The sequence below is a fragment of the Dasypus novemcinctus genome, chromosome 8 (genome assembly GCF_030445035.2).
Source record: "Dasypus novemcinctus isolate mDasNov1 chromosome 8, mDasNov1.1.hap2, whole genome shotgun sequence".
Taxonomy (NCBI): Eukaryota; Metazoa; Chordata; class Mammalia; order Cingulata; family Dasypodidae; genus Dasypus; species Dasypus novemcinctus.
In genome coordinates this window covers 29252841-29275066 of record NC_080680.1, presented here as the reverse complement: position 1 = coordinate 29275066, position 22226 = coordinate 29252841, and the positions used below count along the sequence as shown (strand labels likewise).

Below are 22226 nucleotides of genomic sequence, written 5' to 3'. Positions count from 1 at the left end.
GCGAAATGATGGGCAGTAACACACAGACCGGCGATTAATGTTCAGCCAACTCTGATTGGTTGCTGGAGACGCCCACCGCGCGGGGGTGGGAGGGGCACTTGGAGAGCGCCCCGGAGCGGTCGCGTGGCAAGTCGGAGATTGTAGTTATTTTGGCGGAATCTTCACCCTCAGTTGCCGTGGGTGGACTCCATCTCCCGGTATGCTCCGCGGCCCCTCCACGGAAGATTGTGAATATGTATCAGAATGTTAATGATTAGCTGCTGCTAAATTTGGTCAAAGAAGTCACCTACACAGAGCGTGTTGTTAGAGCTGTTCTGAGCGGGTGTTTGGGCTGTTGGCTGCTTCCCCCCCACACACACACTTGTATAATATCTTGAGGTGGTGTTTGCAGAGTTTGAAAGGAGAGAATTAAAAAAAAAAAAAGCCGCAAGCGTTTCACTCTTTTATTTTTATAATCCCCTTCAATTTGGGGTTAAAAAAAAAGACCAGAAAACAGGAAGGAAGAAAAATAAGGAAATGAGATGTGGTAAAAGAAGCTAAAAGGTGCCTTTTTAAAGATCGTTGCTGTGAAGTGAAAAAAATCTCCAGAGAAACCAAAAAGCACCGCCAAGACCTCTTCCGAACCAAAGGAGTTTGTGTTTGCTCTTCGGAAAGAAGAGAGAGATCACTCATTCGGAGGAATAACAACCAATTAAAAGACAAAAAAAAAAAAGTTTGGAGTGGGCCGCCGAGCAAGCGAGCGGCGCTGCCGGCGGGCAGGCGGGCGCGGAGCTCGCACTTTTCCGGCCGGCTGAGCGGCGCGGTCGCGGCGCCGGGCTCGGCGGACGCGCCTCGGCGGAGCGAACGGCGGAGCGTTGCCGCGGGAGACGCGCGCCGGACAATGCCCGCGGCGGGCCAGTGACGCCCGCGGGGAATGCGGAGCGGCCCGGCCGCCGGGACCCAGCCGCCGCCGCGCGTTCCTGCCGCCCGCGTCACGCGAGACCCGGCGGGGGCCGGGACTGCCCGAGCCGCCCCTCGTACCCGGCCGCCGCCGCCGCCGCCTCCTCCTCGGGGCCATTAAAGCCAATGAGCCGCGCGTCTCTGCCCAGCGCAGCCAACTAAATCTGTTTGGATGATTCGCGACCTGAGCAAGATGTACCCGCAGACCAGACACCCGGTGAGTGCGGTCGGCGGGGGCGCGGGCTCGCCGGGCGCTCGGGGATTCCCCGCGTCGCCCCCCTGCGCGCCGAGTTGTGTCTCTTGGCCCGAGGGGCGTGGAGAGCCGCCCGGAATCCGCGCCCCGTTCCGGGAGCTGTCCGCCCGCCATCAGCGGCCCCCCTCCGGGCGCGGTGGCACACTCTCTGAGGGGGGGTGCGGAACAGCAATTGAGTTGTAGCCATTTTCTTATTGTTGTCTTTGAAGCCCTTGGAAGCCGCGCGGGGCCCGTAGTCGTCCCCGCGCCGCGACTCCGGGGTGGGCGGTGGGGGGCGGGGGGGAAGCGATGAAGGAGGCGCGACTCCGCGCCGGGGCGGGGAGGGCGCCCTCGGCGGCGGCGCTGCTCGTCCGGCTGCTGCTCGCGAGTGCGGGCCGCCGGCCGCGGGCCCCGGGGGCGAGCGAGCGAGCCGGGGAGGGTGTCCTTCGCGTCCCGCCGCTCCCGCCCTTCCCCGGCCTGGCCGCCGATCCACACCATGGCGCGAGTCCCCCCGACGGCGCAGTTTCGATTCCGGGTGCGGAGAGAGTGGGCGCGGCGCGCTGGCCCCTCGGCGCTCGCCGTTGGCTAGGAGGGAGCGGGGTCTCGAACCGGCGGGGTCCGGAGCGCGCGGGGCTGTGAGCGGGAGGAAGCCGGGGCCCGGGACCACCCCGCAAGTCAGTGCTTGGGCTGTTGGGCGAGAGGAGGGGGCGGGAGGAGAGTTTTTAATCGCTCTTTACCTTGCTGCGTGACGACCCCCACCCCCCACCCCGGCTAGCTCCATGTGGTCTGTTTTCTCCATCTCTTTACCTCGCCTGTGATGTGTGCTAATGAAATATTTTATTGTTGTTCTTTAGGCACCGCATCAGCCTGCTCAACCTTTTAAATTTACAATTTCCGAGTCCTGTGATCGGATTAAGGAAGAGTTTCAGTTTTTACAGGCTCAGTACCACAGGTAATGATATTGACTTTAGCTGATCCTCCTGTTTGCTTAGCTCTTGTACCCACAGACCGCCCCCCCCATACTCACACAAACACACCTTTTTGGCGGGGGGGGGGGGCACCGCAAAGGTATTATTATTTTTTTTCCACGAAAAGCAAGTAATGGCCTTTTTTCTTTCAGGCAGGTGTAAAGAAATTAAGCATTTATTCCTCCTCCCATAAATTAAAAAAAAAAAAAAAAGGGAAAAAGGGGGCGGCAAAACCGTCGAAACTGGGGAGACTTGAAAAACGCTGAGACCAAACTTTCCATATTGATTTATTGGGGCCAGGAGAATGGAAGGGGCCTCTTGACTTCCTTGGTTTTTTATTACTCCGGGCTTTGATTCCTTCTCACTTGTCTCTGCCATTCCACTGAAATAACAAGAGCTGGGAACCTTGGGGAGTGACTAGTGAGCGATTTAATTACTTTTACACAGAAAAAAAAATTTTTTTGTTTTAAGGGGACATTATTAGACTTTGTGTGGTTTTGAAACATTTTTCTTTTGTTAGTTTTTAAAAGATGTGTAATTCTTATTTCTTAAATGCAGGAGCCAAAACTAGGCACCAAACCAGATCAACACTTTGCCCCTGGGTGGTGGTATTCAACTTGTCTATGTATTTTGGAGGGAAAAAATAAGACATCATTCAAAAGACATGCTTGATTCATATTTTCATTAATCTCTTCGTGGAACATTAAAGAGAAAAACTCCCTTGTGCCGTTTTGGGGACTTGTGTTTGGATAATGTAGACATAATTGATGTTTATTTTCTTGTTCTTGTTTCATGAAGTAAATTTAGTGCATTTCTGGTTGAGACTCCAGGATTAAAAATTGGCTAAAGGTTTTTTCTTTAAAACTTAAAACACACATACACGTACACATTTGATCTTCACTGAAAGGGCAAGTCCAGGCTGGTTCCAATCACCACCCCCCCTTCAGGAAGGACCATGGTATTTTGGATTGCTGATTTGGTGTTTGTTGTTGATGATTTAGAGGAGGGAATGTGTATTTACATTTGAAGGATGCTAGTCAAGTTCTGCACTCTACTTAGATTTCATTATGTCTTGAACAGTCTGAAGCTGGAATGTGAGAAACTCGCCAGTGAGAAGACAGAGATGCAGCGGCATTATGTCATGGTAAGAAAACTGTGTCACAGATTCAAAGTACCTATTAGTTTGGGATACTGAAAGCAAGATTATGTTATAAATTGCTGGAGGCTGGAGAATAGATCACAGTTGTGGTGCCAGTGAAGTTGAGGTTGTAGAAATGTGTCCATTAGCAACCTGTAATTCTAGGATGTTATAACTTGCCTTTGACAACTAGCTGTGATGTAGCTTCCCAAAAAGTTCAGTTGCATGGGGTATGATTTTCTGTGCTTTGTTTTTACAATTTGAAAAAAACAAAACAAAACCTCATTTATGTTTTGTTTAGAGTCACAAGCGAAATGTTTTTGTTTTGGTGGTTCTTGTTGTTTTAGTGCTCTAACAGTTTTAACCAGAAAATTTTGTGTTTGCTGTTAAGATTTTAATGTGCTTTATTTCTTTTAAATAATGATGGATAAGAAAAAGACTCCAGATCCCTTTTCAGTTCTACCCCCCTCCCTTATGCTACTATTGTGTGTCTTTGTGAGTGTGTATTTTCAATTTCTGTGGTGGTCTATTGGTTTGAGGAGTGTTGTGGTTTCCCGTATAACTGACCTGCCAGAATTTCTATAATGCCAGTTATACTAGTCATGTTAAAAAAAAAAAAAATCAGATTTTGCTGTTTCAGAAGTATATTTGTATTATTGTTCATAAAGGCTCCAGAGTAATTAATTTTCTATCAAGCCTTTTTCCTTTGAATGTGTGAATACATGCAGGACACCAGAAATGAGAAACAACTCTGAAATAGCACTATCTTTTTGAATAGTTCTTTAAAAGCATTAGCATCCGTTGGATACACGATTTTGCTATTAGTCTTCTGTGCCTAGAAATTGGGAGTCCAAATGGCCCTGAATTTTCAGCTTTTTATTTAATGCATCAACTTGTGATTTGTAAAGACAACTGAAGATGTTAAGAATGCTATTTTTGAATTTAATTTTTTGTAGTTTTATGAGTTATTTACACTCTGTTTAAGGTGGCTTCTAGTTTATTAGGCTAAAGGTAGCGGTTGGGTGTTCCTCTTGATTTAGAGGCATAAGTATTATGGATATTTGCTTTTTTTTAATGTACACTTGGGGGCATTGTGAACAAATTAGGATAATTGTTTGATTAAAGAAAGGCACAAATTTAATTGCTTTTCCTTTTTTGACAGTATTATGAAATGTCCTATGGGTTGAATATAGAAATGCACAAGCAGGTAAGTTATTATTTGTTTATAACCATTTTAAACGAGAGTAATACTGTGCACTTTAAAAAGAAAATTGTAAGATTTGCAGTTTTATTTGCATATTTTTGTGAGTACCTGTATTATAAGACTACTGGATAGAGTACTGTTTTTTCATGTTTGGTTCCCTTTTGTTGCATATTAATTCTAATTTTAATCATTTAAAAATGTGATTTTAAAAGTCTGAGTGTATATTAAATTTTGTAAACTTTGAAAACCAGCATGCTAAATTTTAGAATGTCTTGTTTTTCTTTTGAAAGAGTTACTTTATGTATTTTGGATATTGCAAAGTTGTCTTCTGAAAGAACTTTTCTTGAAAAATATTAAAAAGTAAAACTAAATTGTATAGAGTCTTAGTTGACTTGGTGTGGAAGAATGGATAGAGGGTAAGGAAGGGAGGATCAAAATGAAATCTTTGTAGCTACAAAAGAAATTAATGTAAAATCCTTGTACTGGTCCCCTGAGTCTACTTAGTTGGGTCTTACCAGGAACTATAATGGTTACTACCAAAATTTGTACAGAGTTAAATGAGCCTGATAGAAGGGTGTGATGAGGTTCAAAGTGGGTCTTGAAATCTAGCAATTAGTTCAGCCCCCCCCCCCCCAAAAAAGGAAAAAGGTAACGATTAGTCAGAAAGTGTTGAGAGGTATGACTCAAGAGGCCTTTTTTTGTAAGAGACTGAATAAAATTGTTTGGTTTAAGTTTCCTAGACAGAAAAATAGCATCTATATATATACACTGACTATTGTTTGGCAGTAATAATTCCTGTAGGAAACATTTATTTCTAGTTAATCTAGTGAAAATATTTCACGTCCTACCAGCCATATCAGAATAGGGTGTATATGCTTGCCTGCTAGGAAAAAGAGAAGGGGAAATTTAATGTCTTTCGTCTCTTACATTCAAGGTAGTTGTCATTACTTTCTGAGTTTAGAAAATATGAAATGACCACATATTATTAGGCTTTTACTATTTATGGGAATGCTTTTTGGGTATGGTTATACACCACGTACCCAGACCACATTCAGATAATAGATTTTTAAAAGGTGACTGTTTGATAATGAAAGCAATCAGATGGACAATATTTGAAAATAAAAGGTTAGAAAAAAATGAGTCATTACACTAAGGATGTTTTAGTTCAGATATTATTTTACTCTGTATGTTACTTGATTATGTCAGTGTTAGTTTATAGTAGGATTTGAATGTCATGTAAGAAAATTAAATTCTTATTTTGGCATCTTTGTCATTTCTCTTTAGATTAGTAATGTAAAAATCTCCTGCTTAAAAATCCACTCAAGCTTATGGATGGACTCCTCTTAACTCTCCCTTACAGGAATATATTACTTGAGATATTGTTTAATTATCCTCATTACATTTCTTTTCAGGTCTGGATCTTGTACATGTCTTTTTTTGTCCTGCATCTATCCCTCGCCCCCCAGATTAATGAGTGTTTTTTAAAGATTGAACCAGATGATTAATGTCCCCTCATTTTTCCTCCTTCTGTATCTTGTTTACCAACTACTTGGTTTCCAGATTTCCTTATACTATCTACGTTTCTGCGATATATGGCTTGTATTTGGCTGAATATATTTCTCTTTTGGGGGTATGTGAGATTCCTTAATTTTACACATTTTATTCCTCTCTAATTCTGTCATCTTCATGTCCAGCTGGTCTAAAATGCCATCCATTTAAAATTGAGAATGGAGTACATTTTCCCTTTTTTTCTCTAGCTTTTTAAATTCAATCATATCAAGAATCCTGAGGGCAGTTTATCACATTATGAAATACAGACAGCCCTGCAAACCACCTACTTATTATATTTTCTTTTTTCCCCCCTTAAGCACAGAAGCATATCTGTCTTTATTTGTTTTTCTAGGCAGACAGCCTTGGTTCCTCTTAGCCTCTCTTCCACATGCACTCACTGGATGCCCTTGTAATGGAAAGCAGCAATAATGCAGGGAAGTTGCCCTGAGGCATAATTGGGCCTAGTTCTCAAGATCTGGTTAGGCTTATTCACTTATTAGATTTGTGTCTCGAAGGGTTCGAGAGTAGGAGTCCCCGGAGTCCTTGGAAGTACCGTAGTAATTGGTGGCCCTGATATTTGAAACCTTTGTGTATTTTTTGGTTAATGCTCCTGTTCTTGGCTGCTGCCAGCCCCAGTGTATTTATTTTTAGAGAAATTTTTCATTGAAACAGAAAATGATGGCTGTGATGGAGTCATGACTCGGTGACTTAGCAAATTGATAAAAGAGTAAAAGCAGATAGCAGTGGCAAACAGGGTGGGGGTGGGTATTGTTCCCCCTCCCCTTTCACTGTGATGCTCATCATCAGTCACCCTGTGTTGCTTCTGATAGAGGACTATAAAGTGAAACCTGTGGGGAATTTGTCATTCTGAAATGAAAGCTAATGTAATTAGTACCAATTAAAGTACATTTAGTAAATTGGATTTAATCTTAATTAAGCCTGCATAATGTTGCCAATTTTTAACAATTATGTTTGAGAACATAATTAATTTAAATTTTGGTAACTGAGTAAATAGCATTAGTCTGGTAGAATTAGTTGATTATTTTTTTTAAAAAGGGAACTTGGTACCGTGACATGAAATTAGAGCATAAGATATGAATCTAATTTCTGGTAATCTTTGGTAGGATCAGTAGACTGAGCCAGATGAAGCAGGGGTAAAAAAACAGAAAAGTTAGGGGTGGAGTGTTCTAGGCTATAATATAAATTAATGCTTTGCCACTCACTCCCTTAAGTCCCAGTATAAAAGTGAAGATGACAAATGGGACATGGTTAGAAAATGTTACATTATGATATCTTCATAATGGGATTTTTAAAAAGAACATTGGCTTTTATTTCCTAAGAGTGGGTTTTTTGTTTTGTGTATTTGAATGGGGCAGTTGGCCCAGGGCTTAGCTGTTTAGCAGCTACTTTTTTTTTGCTGATTGTTCCTCTTTGTAAATACAGTGTGGCTTCTCCTAAATAGGTCAGCAATCGTGGGCAGAATGGGATGATGCATGGTTGATATCATTGCTAAATGCTGCTTGTTCCCATTCTTTACCTGTAGTACTATAATTAAAGAAGACCTCCCTGATTTAATCAGATACCAGCATTTACTACTTTAAAATGTGAACATTGCATGTACGTTAGGAATAATAGATATGTAAGTTAAATCTATAGGAGTTGTAAATGGACATGAACATACTACATTTTGAAAAGGGGAGAATGAGAAAATCTTGTGACTTCTTCATAGTTAATAGTCTGTAATCTGAAGTTGTCTTTGCTTCTAGAAAAATTGAACTTAATATTTAAATTTTAGGAAATCATTGGGAAATTTTGGAATTCTAAAACATTTAACATCCAAAAGAAGGAAGTCTTACACATTCACCTGTGTGTGTGTTTGTATATGTGTGTGTATGTGTATGTATATATGTGTGTGTATATGTATAACTATGTATTTTAATCAAAACAAGAAAACTTCTATTTCATTGCAAGCCGTGTATATTTTATTATAAGACTTGGGCAGCCACCATTTGAGTGCTGCTAAAATATTAATTGAATAGACGTGAAAGGGCCTTGCCAGCTGATAGGATATCATAATCATAGCCTTTCTGGTCGATGGTAAATGATGATAAATGACATTAGGAACCTTTTAGCAAACTGTAATAACTACAAGGAGGGAAGCAGTATGGATTTGCATTATATCTGATACCCTCTAGTACCAAGTGGATTGCCAATAGTGCTTGTTTAGCATTTTCTAAGGGCAATAGGATATTGATTTCTGACTTACAAGGAACAGCTCTATTTTCACCATTGAAAAGTATTGCAGGTTGTTAAGAAGAAATTGACTTGAAGAGGCCGACTGCTGCCCATCATGGAGCAAATAAAGCAAAACTGCCGAAGCATGGTGGAGCAGCGAGACGGGCCCTCAGCAATTTGTTGCTATTAATTTACCATGCTCGACAGCAAATCAATCGGCATCTACTTCATCTGCTGGAGAAAATGCTGTCCAGGGCAGATAAAAGGCTCGGCATGGTACAGAGAACAGACTGGCTTTGCCAAAAGGAGGCTGCAGTTAATGTGTAAATAAGTAAAATCAAGGCCACTGTAGCAGAGGAAGCTGTTGTTAATTAGGTTGGTGCTTTTTAGCGAACTATTTTAGGAAGCTGCCTTGGATTTGGAGAGTAAGAAGAGATTTATTGAGTTTGAAGTAATATGTGACTGGCATGACATTTCAGCCTTGAGTGTACTTGATTCTAGAGTATAATAAATTTATTTGAGGATAATGCTTGCAGTGGAAGTCAATTTGTTTAAAGTTCTGTTTAGACCGTATTTCCCTTAGAGCAACTTTTTAAATGAATAGTACTAATTTCTTGCACATCCTTTGTCTTATATACAGTATAAGATTTAGAGGAATAGATGAAGTAGGGAGTTTGAATATGTAGGCTAAAACTTGTCTTACATTCTTATAGTGATTTTAATTTTTTTTTTCCAGAAATGGATATGATTGAACCCTTGTATACTAATGAAACAAATCAAAGGTGGGATGTTCTAGCTGAAAGTAACTAATAAATCAAAATTTTTCCAACAACTTTCTTGTGCTTTATAGACATTGGGAAATACTAATCTAGAGGGGATGAACAGTGGTTTGTCATTAATGGACTAGAAAATCTCAGAGAGCAATTACAAGTGGAATTTTGATGTCTGGCTGTACAAAAACTGCAGATACTATTAGAAGGCATGGTGGTGGGGGTTGTTTGTGTTTTTACTTAGGATTTAAAGCTACCTTTTCTAATTTAAGATTTACCCAATGATAGTATTCTGTAATTAATATTAATTGACTAGTTTTTCTTTTTTTTCCTCTGCCTTTCTGATTTGGACATTTTGGGATGTGAAGGCCAATTTCGCTTCTGTTTAGTAAATCTAGATGTGTGTAGATTTTAAATTATGTTGTTTCCAAAACTGTCAGAGTGTTCTTTCATTAGGGCAGGTGATATCATGTGGCACGGCCTTAGAGCTTGATGTAGGACCCATTGAGCTTTTTACTTGTTGCAGGATGTGTAAGTGAAGCAGATCTGGAGGACAAAATTTAACCTGTCAGCAGTACATATGTATAAATATGGATTAGGAGTGTCTTCTGTATACCCTGGGATCCCCCTATTTATTGCCATTCTCACATGATTATTTTTTGAGTTCTGAAATTTTGTCCTTTTTTTGAGATACCATAGGAGGATATCTGTAGATTTTCCACCTAAAGCAGTGACTGTGGAGTGGAATTAGAACATTTATTGTTTATCCGGCATGTACTTACCACTGATGAGGGCACATGCCCAAAATTTTTTCCTCTAATACTCTCTGTGATCCTAAGAAAGGGTTTATGTCCAATCAAAAGATGATTAAATGGGATCAGATCTGCAAGAGATGATAAAACTAATGGGTGGTGGATCCAGGACTTTTACACGTGGGTGAGGGAATAGGGTGTTGGGGTGGGGACATATGGACTCTGCTGAGAGATGGGTCTGCCTTGTGGTAGAAATTCAGGCCTCAGCTCATTCCTGGAATGAAGAACCCCTGGAAGGATGGGACTGGATTGTCTTTGTGTTTTCCCTGAACTTGAGGTTCATAAACAGAGTATCCGGGGTTTCTCTACAGCTCACCATTCAGTCAGCTTTCAATGGGTGCAAGGGTGAAGGATGGCTTTCTCAGATTCTCCCAGGTAAAGCGGCTAGGAGAGAGCTACTTGCCTATCAAGATGGAATTTGCTTCTTCCCTAGACAACCTCTTTCACATTTGTTTACAAACTTGCTCTTCCAGTTAACCTTTTATCTTTCCTTTTGCAGTTTCAAAAACTATGCCTAAAGACAGGGGGCTGTTTGTAAATCACCATCTTGTGGGTTTTGAAAGGGGAAACTAGGAGGGGAAAAGATGATGTTTTGTGACCTCTTTATAGTTCAGAAAGAGTTTCTTAGATGCAGGAAATCACATACAACTCAAACTTTTAAATGACGGCAGATGTTTTGCTCTTGCTGTTATAAGATTTGCTTTGCAGCATTCAAAGGGATATTTCCTTCTCACTGCCCCTCAGTCCCCACTGGATGTTGTTTAATTTTATTAAAGTGACAGGCAAAGTTTTTGTATCCTAGGTATCATTTGAGCTGGTTGAATTTAATGGAATGGATGAATGAGATGCGTGCTGCTTTAGGTGCTGTTACAACCTCAGTGAAGGAGCTAGTACAGGCAACCAGTCTGTTCTTCACATTCTTCTTCATCATGTGTTTCCTTATAGAATTTTACCTTTGTTTTCCCCCTTTTCTTTTTGTACTATCAAATAGAATAGTAAAAGCTAGTTGAGAATTAAATGTTAAGCATGTGCATTTAGAAGTTTTTGTGTTTGTTTTTAATGAGAAAATTTTTTGCTTTCTTTGATGTGACCTCACAGTCTGATTTATCACTTTTAGAAAGCAATGATGTATTTAGTGGCAGCTGAGAGAGTGAAAGGGAAGTGATTTTTAGAAGGCAGCCTTGATCCTCTCCTCCCCGGCTCCCCCTCTTCTAAAACCTCTCCAGCCCTTTAGCAGTGGCAGCAGAACCAGTGGCTAAGTTATCATCGACTTTGGAAGCTAGGTTGTTGGAGAGAAGCAGAAGGCAGCATTTTTAGACAACTGAGTATTTACACTGATGGTGATAACACAGTTTGCAAGTCTTAGGACTTGTTCAAAGTAAGCACATTGCAAACAGAGTTATGAAATTATTACTCTTCCTTAAGGAGGAAGGACCTCATTTCAGTCAGAAGTGAAGGTATTGTTTTGACTTTGCCTTAGTAACAGCTATCAGGGTAGTTGCTTTATGCCTGTAATATAGAGGAATTGTTGGCCTTTATCAACATACATCTGTATACCCTCTTTATTTTCATTGGAATCGAAGTAGCGTTTCTGCCAAGCCAGTCTTAGGCTTTCTATGCCACTGAGCCAAAACTTTTCTTCAGAGAGTTGTAGGGTATAACCAGTATTTCACTCGGGATGACAGAAGGGCCTGGAGTGGATTTTGTTAGCTAGGATGTTAAAAAAGGAGAAGAGAAATGCTCTGGGATGCCCCTTAGTACTCTGTCCTCTAGCGAGTGGGTCATCTAGTCATCAGCATTTTTGAGGATTTTGCCTACAGATCCTTCCAGATTTGTAACAAGGAGGGCATTTCTGCATTTCACAGATAGAAAGATAGCTGCTTTCCTCCCACAGGCTAAGCCCTTCTGTAACCTGAGCTGCCCCATGGATAGCTTGGACCCCTGCAGGGACCTCTTGCTGACAGCAGATTAGGTGAGGGAGGTGTTGAGGGATGGAAGATAGATACTTTCTGCTTTCTTAGCAAAGTTATTTCACTTTTAATTAGGATTCTGCTCTTTCCTATTTTCTAACTATGTATTGTGCCTCTGAGAGACTGGATTATTCTTGATTAAAGGATTGGAAAATGAAAGGAAATATAAATGGAAAAAATAGTAATAGTAGAAAATAACAAGCATTAGTTCTCCATAACACCCTTCTTTTCAGAGAGCTTAACGTTTTATGTGTTTTCCTTAATCTTTGTTCTGTAAAGCAGGTAGCTAGCTCGTCTCCATGTATTTAAATAGCTACTGTCAGTGGAGTACCTGACAGTTTGCCAAGCAGTGTCATTCCACTGGCCTCCTTTAACAGATGACTTTGAGGCTTAAGGGCTTAAGAGACTAGTCCAGTGTCACTGTAAGAGAGGATCAGCATGCAGGTGGGGATACCAGAGTTCACAGAGGTTGGCTAGCGTGCGCGCTTGAGGTTGCATAGTGAGAGTCACCAGCAGAAGAGAAAGTAGTAAGTTTCTCGACTTCCCTTCTGGGACTCCCCTCACTGACCAGCTGCTTCCAAAGAGCAAATAACCTTGCTTGTTTTGGTGATGCTCTTCTCTTGGCTTTATGTAACATGAGGAGCATGGTGATACTGGCAGTCCAAGAGGTGTTACAATGTCATCTCTAGCTAGAGATCCCATCTGTGTGTTTATATTTGAGTACAGACACTCCCTCTCCTCCACTGGACCTTTCCGGTGCCTATTCCTGCCCACACGGAATTTAGGATAAGCAAATTAAAATATAAAGCCAAGATCTACTATTATAAAAACACTTAAGAAAACTGCCTCTTCCAGTATTCTTAAAGTATACTATAGAAACACACCAGAGTATCTATACTACACACTCTATTAGAGATATACTGCCTGTTTAACAGTTTCTCCCCTCCACTACAATATAAGTTCTATCAGCCCACGGACTTGTATTATTCTCTGTTGTATCCCTGGTGCTAAGAACTGTGCTCTGTCACATAGCAGTTATTTATGAAATATTTTTGTGAGTGAGGAAGTATTTGCATTCAAATAGAGCCAGCTATGAATATGTGTAATTTAATGTTTTGGGGCATGTTTGGGGTACATGGGTAGATAAATGCTGAGCCTCCAAGCATACTTAGGCCAGTGTTGCTTACTAGTTAAAAAAAGGTTGTGGAAAAATGACATGGGAAAGAGGAAGTAAAAGAAGCTGAATTTGGTGTGCCTTTCAGGAATGAATTAGGATAAAGTAGAAAAGATGTATTTAGCATATTGAGTCTGCCTTTTCCAAGATGAAAACACGAAGCTTTTCTAACTGAATTTAAAATTTAGTTTGAACATGATTGCATCAGTAGTCAGTGTGTAGCTGAAGAATTATTTTACTTTTAAAGAGATAGTGCATGTAGTTCGAGTGAGTGGGGGACACTCATCTTAACTAAGCTGGTGTGGTTGGCTAATTTGCCTTCAAATCAGTAAAAACTTAGGCTTCTAGTTCTTTTCTTAGGCTTCTAGTTCTTGAAGATAAATTAGTTTTTTATTAATGGAGAGGTTATGTTATTGATATAGTAATAATCATAACATTTTAGAGAGCTTTTCATGAGGTAATGTTTTACTTATTCTCATAACAACCTGTGAGATTATAATATTATTGTTCTTCCATTTTACACATGAGGAGACTGAGGCACAGAGAGAGTAAATAAATTGCTTGAGATCAACAGCCAGTAAAATAGATCTGGGTTTGAATTTGGTGGTTGTCACTGGTATGGTAGATATGTCTGCCTTATTCCAAATACTGGATGTGTAATGCTCTACTACTAGCATGTGCTACCAACCCTCCCCCTATTACCTAATGAAGTTAGGAGTAGAAATCCATATTTATATAATACTTTCTATAAAATTGAAAGCCCCACTGATGTTGATAAAGCATTCCTCCTATCCTGTGTATGTGTAAAATGAGACTCAGATGTTAAATGACAAAGCCACAGCAGTGAATGCTTCAGAATTCACTGACTTTTTAGGGCCAGCATTTATGCTGGAGTAAAGTTGATACAGAACTAGAATGGTTATTATAAAACATGTCTCATATATATATATATATATATATATATATATATATATATATATATATATACACACACACACCAGTGCTTCTTTAAAGGGAGTCATTTTTATACTTCTTGTACTTTTCTCTTTGGCATGTATTAAAAATTTTAATTTTAAAACTTCTGAACTTGTATGAATTAAATGTGATCTAGTCATTTTCTCCAAAATATGTGCTAATGGGATATGTAGTAGTTTATTGCCTGTTTGACAGTTAGCTCCTGGGGTGAATTACCCTTCCAGAATCTAACAGAGATGTCAGTTTCTCTAGCTAAGGTTTACCTTGGAACACTCAGAGTGAAGCATATCTGTAAACTGTGGCTTACATGGAGATAAAGGTCTTGGGTCCCCAGGGGTCTCTTAACATTGTCCTATCAGGTGACTGTTATTTAGGAAGGGTTTGGACTTTTTTCAGTGTGGTTTATAAAAGTTAATAGGTAAATAAAAGAAGGGAGAAATTTTTAATCTTGGCCTTTTTGAACTCATAAACAAGGACACAGTAGAGATTTACTGAAGTGTAAGTTCCAAAATGGAAGTGTGTATTTTGCTCATGGCTGCACCCCTAGTGCCTGAAACAATGCTTGGAACATAATACAGTGAGTGAATGAATGAATGAATGAATGATGGAGCTGCTAAAGGAATAGTTTAACTTTTCATTTCATTGCATTTCCTGCAGCATTCTCCTTTTGGAGTATCAGCCACCTAGCTAGATATGTTTTTTTTTTTCAACGCTCTTTGGGAGGACACAGCTTATTGATCCGCAAAAAAAGTCCTAGATAAACAATCAAGGGATCGGAGTTCTCATCGCACTCTACCAGAGCCAGTTATTGGGCATTTTTCAAATTTAGGATTAGATTCTTTACCCAATGATTAATTTTTAAGATAATCTTTCAGTTCTAATATTTGATTTAAAAGGTGGCCAGCATTAGCAAAAGATTATCCCTAATTTCATTGCTTTGTCACCAGAAGCAGTCCATTTCAGTCAGTTAAGGCTTAGAATCAATTTTATTTAAGAGGAAATATTAACGTTTTATTTTCTTTGAAGGGCCTCACTTTGAGCAATGTTAGGCTACTATAGACAGCTAAAAAAACCTTAATATTGTTAAATATTCTACAACCTACAATTATGGGCTCTGTTGCTTTTTTTCCTAGGCATGGCCACATCTTCCCAGTACTTCTGGCTGATGTAATCTATCAGTGACTACATGTAGTTACAGATTTTCCATATGTGTATCTTTGGCGAGTATTAGTGACAAAAATAGCAACTAACATTTGTAAAGTACCTGCTGTATAGCAGGTGGTACTCTTAAGTGCTTCTGATGTATTTGTTCGTTTGATTCTTAACCCTTTGAAGAAGGGGTCTAATTATTATCATTTTGTATGAGATAACTAGGTAGAGAGAAGCTAAATAATTTGTCCAACGTTTTACAACTGTTTAAGTTGCAGAGATGGGATTCAAACCCAGTCATTCAGGCTTCAGAGCCCATGTCTTAATCACATGCGATACCTGTCTAGTTAGTGACCATTAATATGGTAAGCTTTTTTCTTGTCTTCGTAAAATGCAGGTAGATAGCTTCCTGTTGTGTTCCAGTACACAGTGAGTGTAAATGTTACAAATACTTAATGGGTCTCCTTTTGGGCATATATCTGTATTACAAGAATGATGTTTAGATTCTCAAATCAGCAAGTTCTTTGCCCCTTCCCCCCCCCCCCCCCCCCCAGTTCATATTGAGAAATGCATGGAGGGGCACCCATCTCATTAACTGAAGAGTCTCTTTCAGTCTTGCTCTGCATCTCTCTGCATGGGTAGTCAGACTGCTTCACTAGCTATATAACGCAGTGGAAGGAAGAAGGAATACTTTTTTATTTTATCTGTAAATCAGTTGGAAATAGCATCAGTCTTTAGGAAAAAATAACATTCGTGTGTGTGTGTGTTGTGTGTTAATGGTTAGTGAACCCATTGGTTTACCTTTTATCACAGATTCTACCTCTCATTTGCGTTTATGGCCTGGTGACCACAGACCTCAAGATATTTTTGTAGTTTTGGCTATGAGGTCTTTAAAATAGGTATAGTACCTTCCTTTATAACAATATGGGGATGTCTAGAGACTGAAAATACATTGAGTACCGTACCTGCCTGGGGTGGGAAGGGGGTCCTTGGCTAAGACTTAGAGGATCCACTTAGTCCTTGAAACTAGTTGCAGAATTGTGTGTGTTGTTTCATGGGAGAAGTCAGGGGACACAAACTTAAAGTATGTGAGAACTACTGCTCTAGAGTAGTGGTCTCCAATTGGAATGATTGTTTCCCTAAGAGGATATTTGCCAATCTCTGGACATTTCTGGTTGACACAACATGGGGATTTGCTATGTGTATCTAGTGTGCAGAGGCCCAGGGATGTTGGTGAACATCCTGTAATGCATAGGACATTCCTCCCACTGCCCCTTGCCCCCAAGAAAGAATTATCTGGTCCATAATGTCAATAGCGCTGGTTGGGAAACTCTTCTCCAGAGAGAAGAAAGTTTTTCTGTTGCCTTTTTATGGCCGAGAGAAGGAGGCTTATGGGTGTGGGAGTTTTGATTACCTTTTTGAGTAGAGATAGTTCAAGTATCAGCCTTGTCTGTCTTCTCTAGTTAAGTCAGTTTGAGAGAACCCTCCAAACCATACTTGTCTTTTCAAGTTTTCCCACCCTCTTTACCATGATGATAATCAGTGGCAATGGGTTCTTATTTCATAATTTGAATGGAGATGTTACATGGTCTTTTATAATCATCTTTTTCCTAACGGGAGGATGACAGACTTTCTGGGTGGCAAGGGCCAGCTTCTTATTGGGTGCTTGATTTCCACTGGAACCATCCAGATCTTTAGTGCTGTGACTGTACAAGGCAGAATACTTTTTCATTGAAAGTATTGAACTAACAGACATTTCTTGTTTTAAGTGAGGCCCATTTGTCCTGGCAACCCATTCAGGCACATAGGAATTAGTTTTAGTCCTTTTCTAGCTAAGTTTTTCAAAAGTGTTGTCCTTCATTAGCCTTCTTTTATCCAGGCTGAACATTCTTGGTCATTTCAGCCATTCTCCTGGTATACTGGTCTGATTAGTAGGAAGGTATATGTGATAGACTGGGCGGTCTGAGAATTCCACTTGATACCTTGACTGTCATGACCCTCCTCAGGTAAGGCCTCAGGGTAGATCTTAATGCAAGAATAGTCTTCCTGCCTTTTCACTTAGTGTTTTGATTAGGTCAGAGTACACTATACTTGTCTTTGTCCAGTCCTGAGCACACTGTAATAAACAAAATGGAACCTTGATTTTTCTAAGTAGCCCCTGAGTCTGTTATTTTTGAATGCATGGGCACTGATCAGTGAACTTAGGTTTTACTTGAACTCATTCCCCAAGTGTTGGTGGAAATGATTTTTGAATGGAGAGGGACAGGGTTGAGGAGATGAGGTATGAACTAGGCGGGCAACCGTACTGGAAAGAGACCTAGATGTGGGAGTTCATTGTCTGAGAGGTGTGAAAGGTGAGAGGTGTGAAAATGCATAGAGGAAAGGCCCTAGGACTTTTACGTCTGAAAATGGGCTGAATCATGGTACCACTAATAAAGAGATTTTGAAGGAGGTATACTTGGTTTTGATTATGTTGGGGGTGAGGTGCCTTGGGAGGAGGGAGTGATAGAAGGAAGATTGAATGAAGGTGAATGTTTTGCTTCTTTTTACCTCTTATCAAGACCTTCCTTTCCTCTTTCCCTGTAAATCTGTGCTCCTGCCAAGAACCTCAAACATTGTTTCTCAGCAAGACTTCTCTGTTCATACCTGTATTCTATGTCTAGACTACAGTGGCCTTTGCCAAGCAGCCCATTGTGAGCAGTGGTTTAGGGACTTTTCATTTTAAGGAAAGTGTTTGACCTTTGGGTGGGTGTAGGAGAAAGAGTGTTATGTTTCTGTTAATAATTTTGTTCGATTATTTCCATTATATTTATAGACATAATAGTGGGAGTTTGCAAATTATTTGATTTTTGCCTTTTTCTTCTTTAAAGGCCCTTTTTTAAACATTAAAAATAGGTACAGAACTCTCTAGATTATCAGCCATCCAAACCGTTTGTTTGAGGTACTCTTTTTTTTTCTTCTTCTTCTGTTTCTTTATAATTCTTGAATTATTTGACCAATAACTATTGGATAGGTCAGTGATCCTATATCATTTTGGTGTTGAGAAATTTCATGTTAACATGAGGTTGAGACTATAATTGTCTTGATCTTGAGAAAGGACAGTGTTTCAAAAGAAATAATTATTTCCATTGTTCATTATGTCCTTAATGAACTAAACACCAAAATTATAATAGATACTTTAGTTAGTGTGAATTATAGGTATGGGGGTTGATTCTCTTCTGTGAGGCATATTCTGTATTTAAAATTTTTTCCTTTCAGACACTTGTCTCAAACTATTATAGTTGAGTGAGAACAGCAGTGATAGCAAGGAAAGCTAAGTAAACATGAAATTAAAAAGGCCATAGGGTACATTTTGGTAAACCAAAATATTGCTTAGTGGCATAAAGCCACAGATCCATTCCAAAAAAAAAAAAAAAGTCTGCGGAAATGTGGTTTTGCTGTCTGTCATGCAGTCTGTTTCAACTGTCAGAAACATACGTTGCTTTATGGGTTTGCTTTTTTTTTTTTTAATCTGACCACAGCTTTTAATTTCCTTCATTCTGCTCGCACACCTTCTCCCCACACTTCCATGTATCTAGTGCTAATTTATGGGCATTTTGAGTGTAATGATATAATCATCAGCCACCAAAAGAAGTTTTGAATGGGTCTGCACTTGTGGCAAAATTTTCTTGCCTTTGGTATATTTATTAGTTCTTTGTTGCTGGAAACTCTCATAATCAGAAATAGAAATTATCCTTGCTTTTGGACTTTTCTATGTTAAATTAAGGTCCTTAAAAGGGGGTTTTTGAATGCTTTTTTTTTGCTGAAAAGGTAATGTGTTCACATTAAAGAAACTTTTAGAAAGGAAAAAAATCACCCATGACTCCACCACTCTGATCTAACTACCGCCCCAGGAAAAGGCCATACGTGTGCTGTGACTGACGGAGATTTATTTTCCCCTTCAGAGAAAAATAGTTTCAATTTCCTTTTTATCTTTTTTTAAAAAAATTATTTATATTTTGTATTCAATTTTTAAAAAAGATTTATTTTTATTTATTCCCCCCATCCCCCATTCCCCCCTGTTGTCTGCTCTCTCTGTCCATTCACTGTGTGTTCTTCTATGTCTGTTTGTATTCTCATTAGGTGGCTCCAGGAGCCAATTCTGGGACTTTTCTGGAGTGGGAGAGAGGCGGTTGGTTACTCTCTTGTGCCACCTCAGCTCCCTGTTCTACTATGTCTTTTTATTTTCTATCCTCTGTGTCTCTTGTTGCATCATCTTGCTGTGCCAGCTCTCAGCATCAGCCGGCACTACCTGCGCGTGGCAGCTTTCCCATGTTGGGCGGCTTTCCCACACAGGGACACTCTGTGTGGGGCGGCATTCCGGTGTGGGCCAGCACTCTTCATGGGCCAGCTTGCCCTCATCAGGAGGCCCTGGGCATCGAACCCTGGAACTCCTGTGTGGTAGATGGGAGCCCAATTGGTTGAGTCACATCCGTTTCCATCAATTTCTTTTTAAAGTACAATAAAAATATAGGAGAAAATTAAATCTTATAGTACAATAAAAATATAGGAGAAAATTAACTTTGACTTATTGGTTTCTTCACTTTTTCTTTTTTTTTTTTCAATAGGCAAGACTTAACTCTTTTTTTAGAATCTAGTTTTAATTCAGCTGGTAATTTCCTGTGACATTGGTATTTAACTTTTCCGAATCTCAGTTCTCATCCATACAATGAGAGGATCAAACTGGATCAGTAGTTGTTATAAAATGCTCGTTCCTGGGCCCTCTAATCTGGAGGTGGGACCCGAGCAACCGTATTTTTCTAAAAGCTCCTGGGGTGATTCTAATGTGCAGGAGGGCTGAGAACCAGTGGCTTAGAGTATTGCTTCTCAAACTTTAATGTGCATGCAAATCACTGGGAATCATATTAAAACCAGGATCTGATTCCACAAACCTGGATTAGGGCCTGAGCTTTTCCATTTCTAGCAAGCTCCCAGATTATGCCAGTGCTGCTGGTCTGCTGATCACACTTTAAGTAGCAAGGAACTATAGTATCTCAAATTTCTTTTGTTTAGATTATGTGTTATTTCCATGGTATAATTTCTGTAGTACGTGAGAGGCCATGTGATACTTGAATGTTAAGATTGATGTGTAGTGTAGTATCTGAATAAACTCTTATTACTTAAGTTCCAGAGTCATGCGTTTCTGGAACAATTTTGGCAAATTGAAGTGTTTAATAGTAATTTCCTTTATGTATCATGTCTGAGCTCCAGTTGGTGGCTTGTGGGCTGTTACATTGCTACAGAGAAGAGGGATGTTTTTTGTTTTCCTCTCTTGCTTACTCAGATCCCATACCAATAGGTACTTACACTTTCATATCTGCCTCTTTTTTGTGTGTGTCTCAACAGTTACCCTGCTCATATTATTAACCTCTCATTTCTGAACAGTATTTTGGGGTAAATGAACAAAAAGAATGAAGTACATTTTTAAAAAATTTGATTTCTTATGTGGGTGCTTTCTCGGCAGGAAATTTATTAAACATAAGTTAAAGCAAGCAAAACTCCAGTCTAGAGATATATTTTGTTATGGAAGAGGCATAAGCGTATTTAAGCTGTAACATTTGTTATGCTTTTTAACCTTATTGTTTGGTGGTAGTTTTTAGAAATAAGAAAACCCTGTATGTAATGTGTGGCCCTTTATTTCAGCATAGCATCACACTAGCAGGCAACATAATCTAGTGGGAAGACCCCTGGGAAGTGGTATCAGAAGGCCTACAGTTTCTCTTTAGTAGCTTAGTAGTTTTATAACTGTGTGGATGCTTCTCTAACTACACCAGGCAGGAAATGAAGGAATGCCCCCTTTATTAGGACTGTGTTGGAATTCTTTAAAGCTGTGAAGGAATACATCTTTTGCCGATTTTAAAATTCAAGGCAATAGGGAAGCAGCTGTGGCTCAATCAGTTGGGCTCCCGTTTACCATATGGGAGGCCCTGGGTTTGCATCTGGGGGCCTCCTTGTGAAGGCAGGCTCACCAGCACGCTGCAGAGAGGCATCGGCCCATGTGCCTCGGAGTGCCACTGGCCTGCAAGTGCTGCAGAGAGCTGATTCTGCAAGGTGAGGCAGCAAAAAAAAGGAGACAAGTAAAAACACAGAAGAGTGCATAGCAAATGGACACAGAGCAGGCAGCAAGCAAGCTGCAAGGGGGAGGGAATAAAAAAAATTCAAGGCAATAAGAAATTGCTGTTTCTGAGTGTTGCTTTAGAACAGTGCAACTTAAAGAGTGGTCCACATACAGGTGATGTAGGTCTGGGAACTATTTTTTCAGGTGGACAATGAGATAAGGAGCTTGCACCAGAATATGCACTGCTTCCTTCATTGAGAAAGTCTTATTAAAAACAAAACAGAAACCAATAGCAGAACCAAACGGTGTGCTCAGTGATATAATTGACTTACATTCTGGCACAAGCTCCTTATCTTGTTGCTATTGGGGACCCCCTACTATCAGCACTGCTTTAGAAGATTTGCATTCATCAAAGGGCTTAGCAGTGTTGCTTTATGAGTTAAAAATAGACGGAAATTGAAGTTCATAAAAGAAAGGAATGTGTAACTTAAAAAGTAAATGTAAAGGCAAGATCAAGTTCAAGGTAGTATGGATATGTACAAAATTATAAATTAAATCAAGATAGTTGACACAGTTTCTCAAGTAGGAAGCTATACAGGGCATTACAGTTTGTGCTTGGGTTAATGCAAAACTGGTTTGTTTCTTCTGCATATTTCTAAATTCTTCTCAATAATTTGTTTTAGAAAATTTTTAGTTTCATTTATCACATCTATGTAATGCTGGGATTCTTAACTTTTTTTGTTCCACAGACCCCTTTGCCAGTTAGGTGAAAACCACAGACTCCTTACTAAGTCCACACTATACTGTGTATTATTTAATAAATATATTATACCTGCACCAACATGTCCCCACAAGAATAATGCTGTTTTGAATTTAATTTAAAGCTCATGGACCCCTTGTTAAGAACCCCTAACCTAATGGAAAGAACATATTTCAGTAAGTCTCACATAACTGTTATTATGTAGTCTTAAATTGCAAGACTATGTTATTATCAAAGAAGCTTTGCTAATAG

General features: G+C 39.8%; 1 protein-coding gene across 9 annotated transcripts in view; it reads left to right on the top strand.

Annotated features, from left to right (window-relative positions):
- The first annotated feature begins 292 nt into the window (after positions 1 to 292).
- The window catches only part of TLE4 (TLE family member 4, transcriptional corepressor), a 145323-nt gene continuing 123389 nt past the window's right edge, over positions 293 to 22226 (top strand). For 3 of the 9 annotated variants that reach the window (XM_058301615.2, XM_058301613.2, XM_058301612.2), the window contains exons 1-4: positions 1469 to 1706; positions 2026 to 2123; positions 3220 to 3283; positions 4440 to 4484. In XM_058301615.2, coding sequence (XP_058157598.1) covers positions 1668 to 1706; positions 2026 to 2123; positions 3220 to 3283; positions 4440 to 4484 — 246 coding nt within the window. In that variant the 5' untranslated portion in view covers positions 1469 to 1667. Of the gene's footprint in view, positions 1157 to 1468; positions 1846 to 2025; positions 2124 to 3219; positions 3284 to 4439; positions 4485 to 22226 lie in introns of those variants that run through there. The other 6 variants (XM_058301609.2, XM_058301610.2, XM_058301614.2 and 3 more) reach the window with 6 other exon arrangements.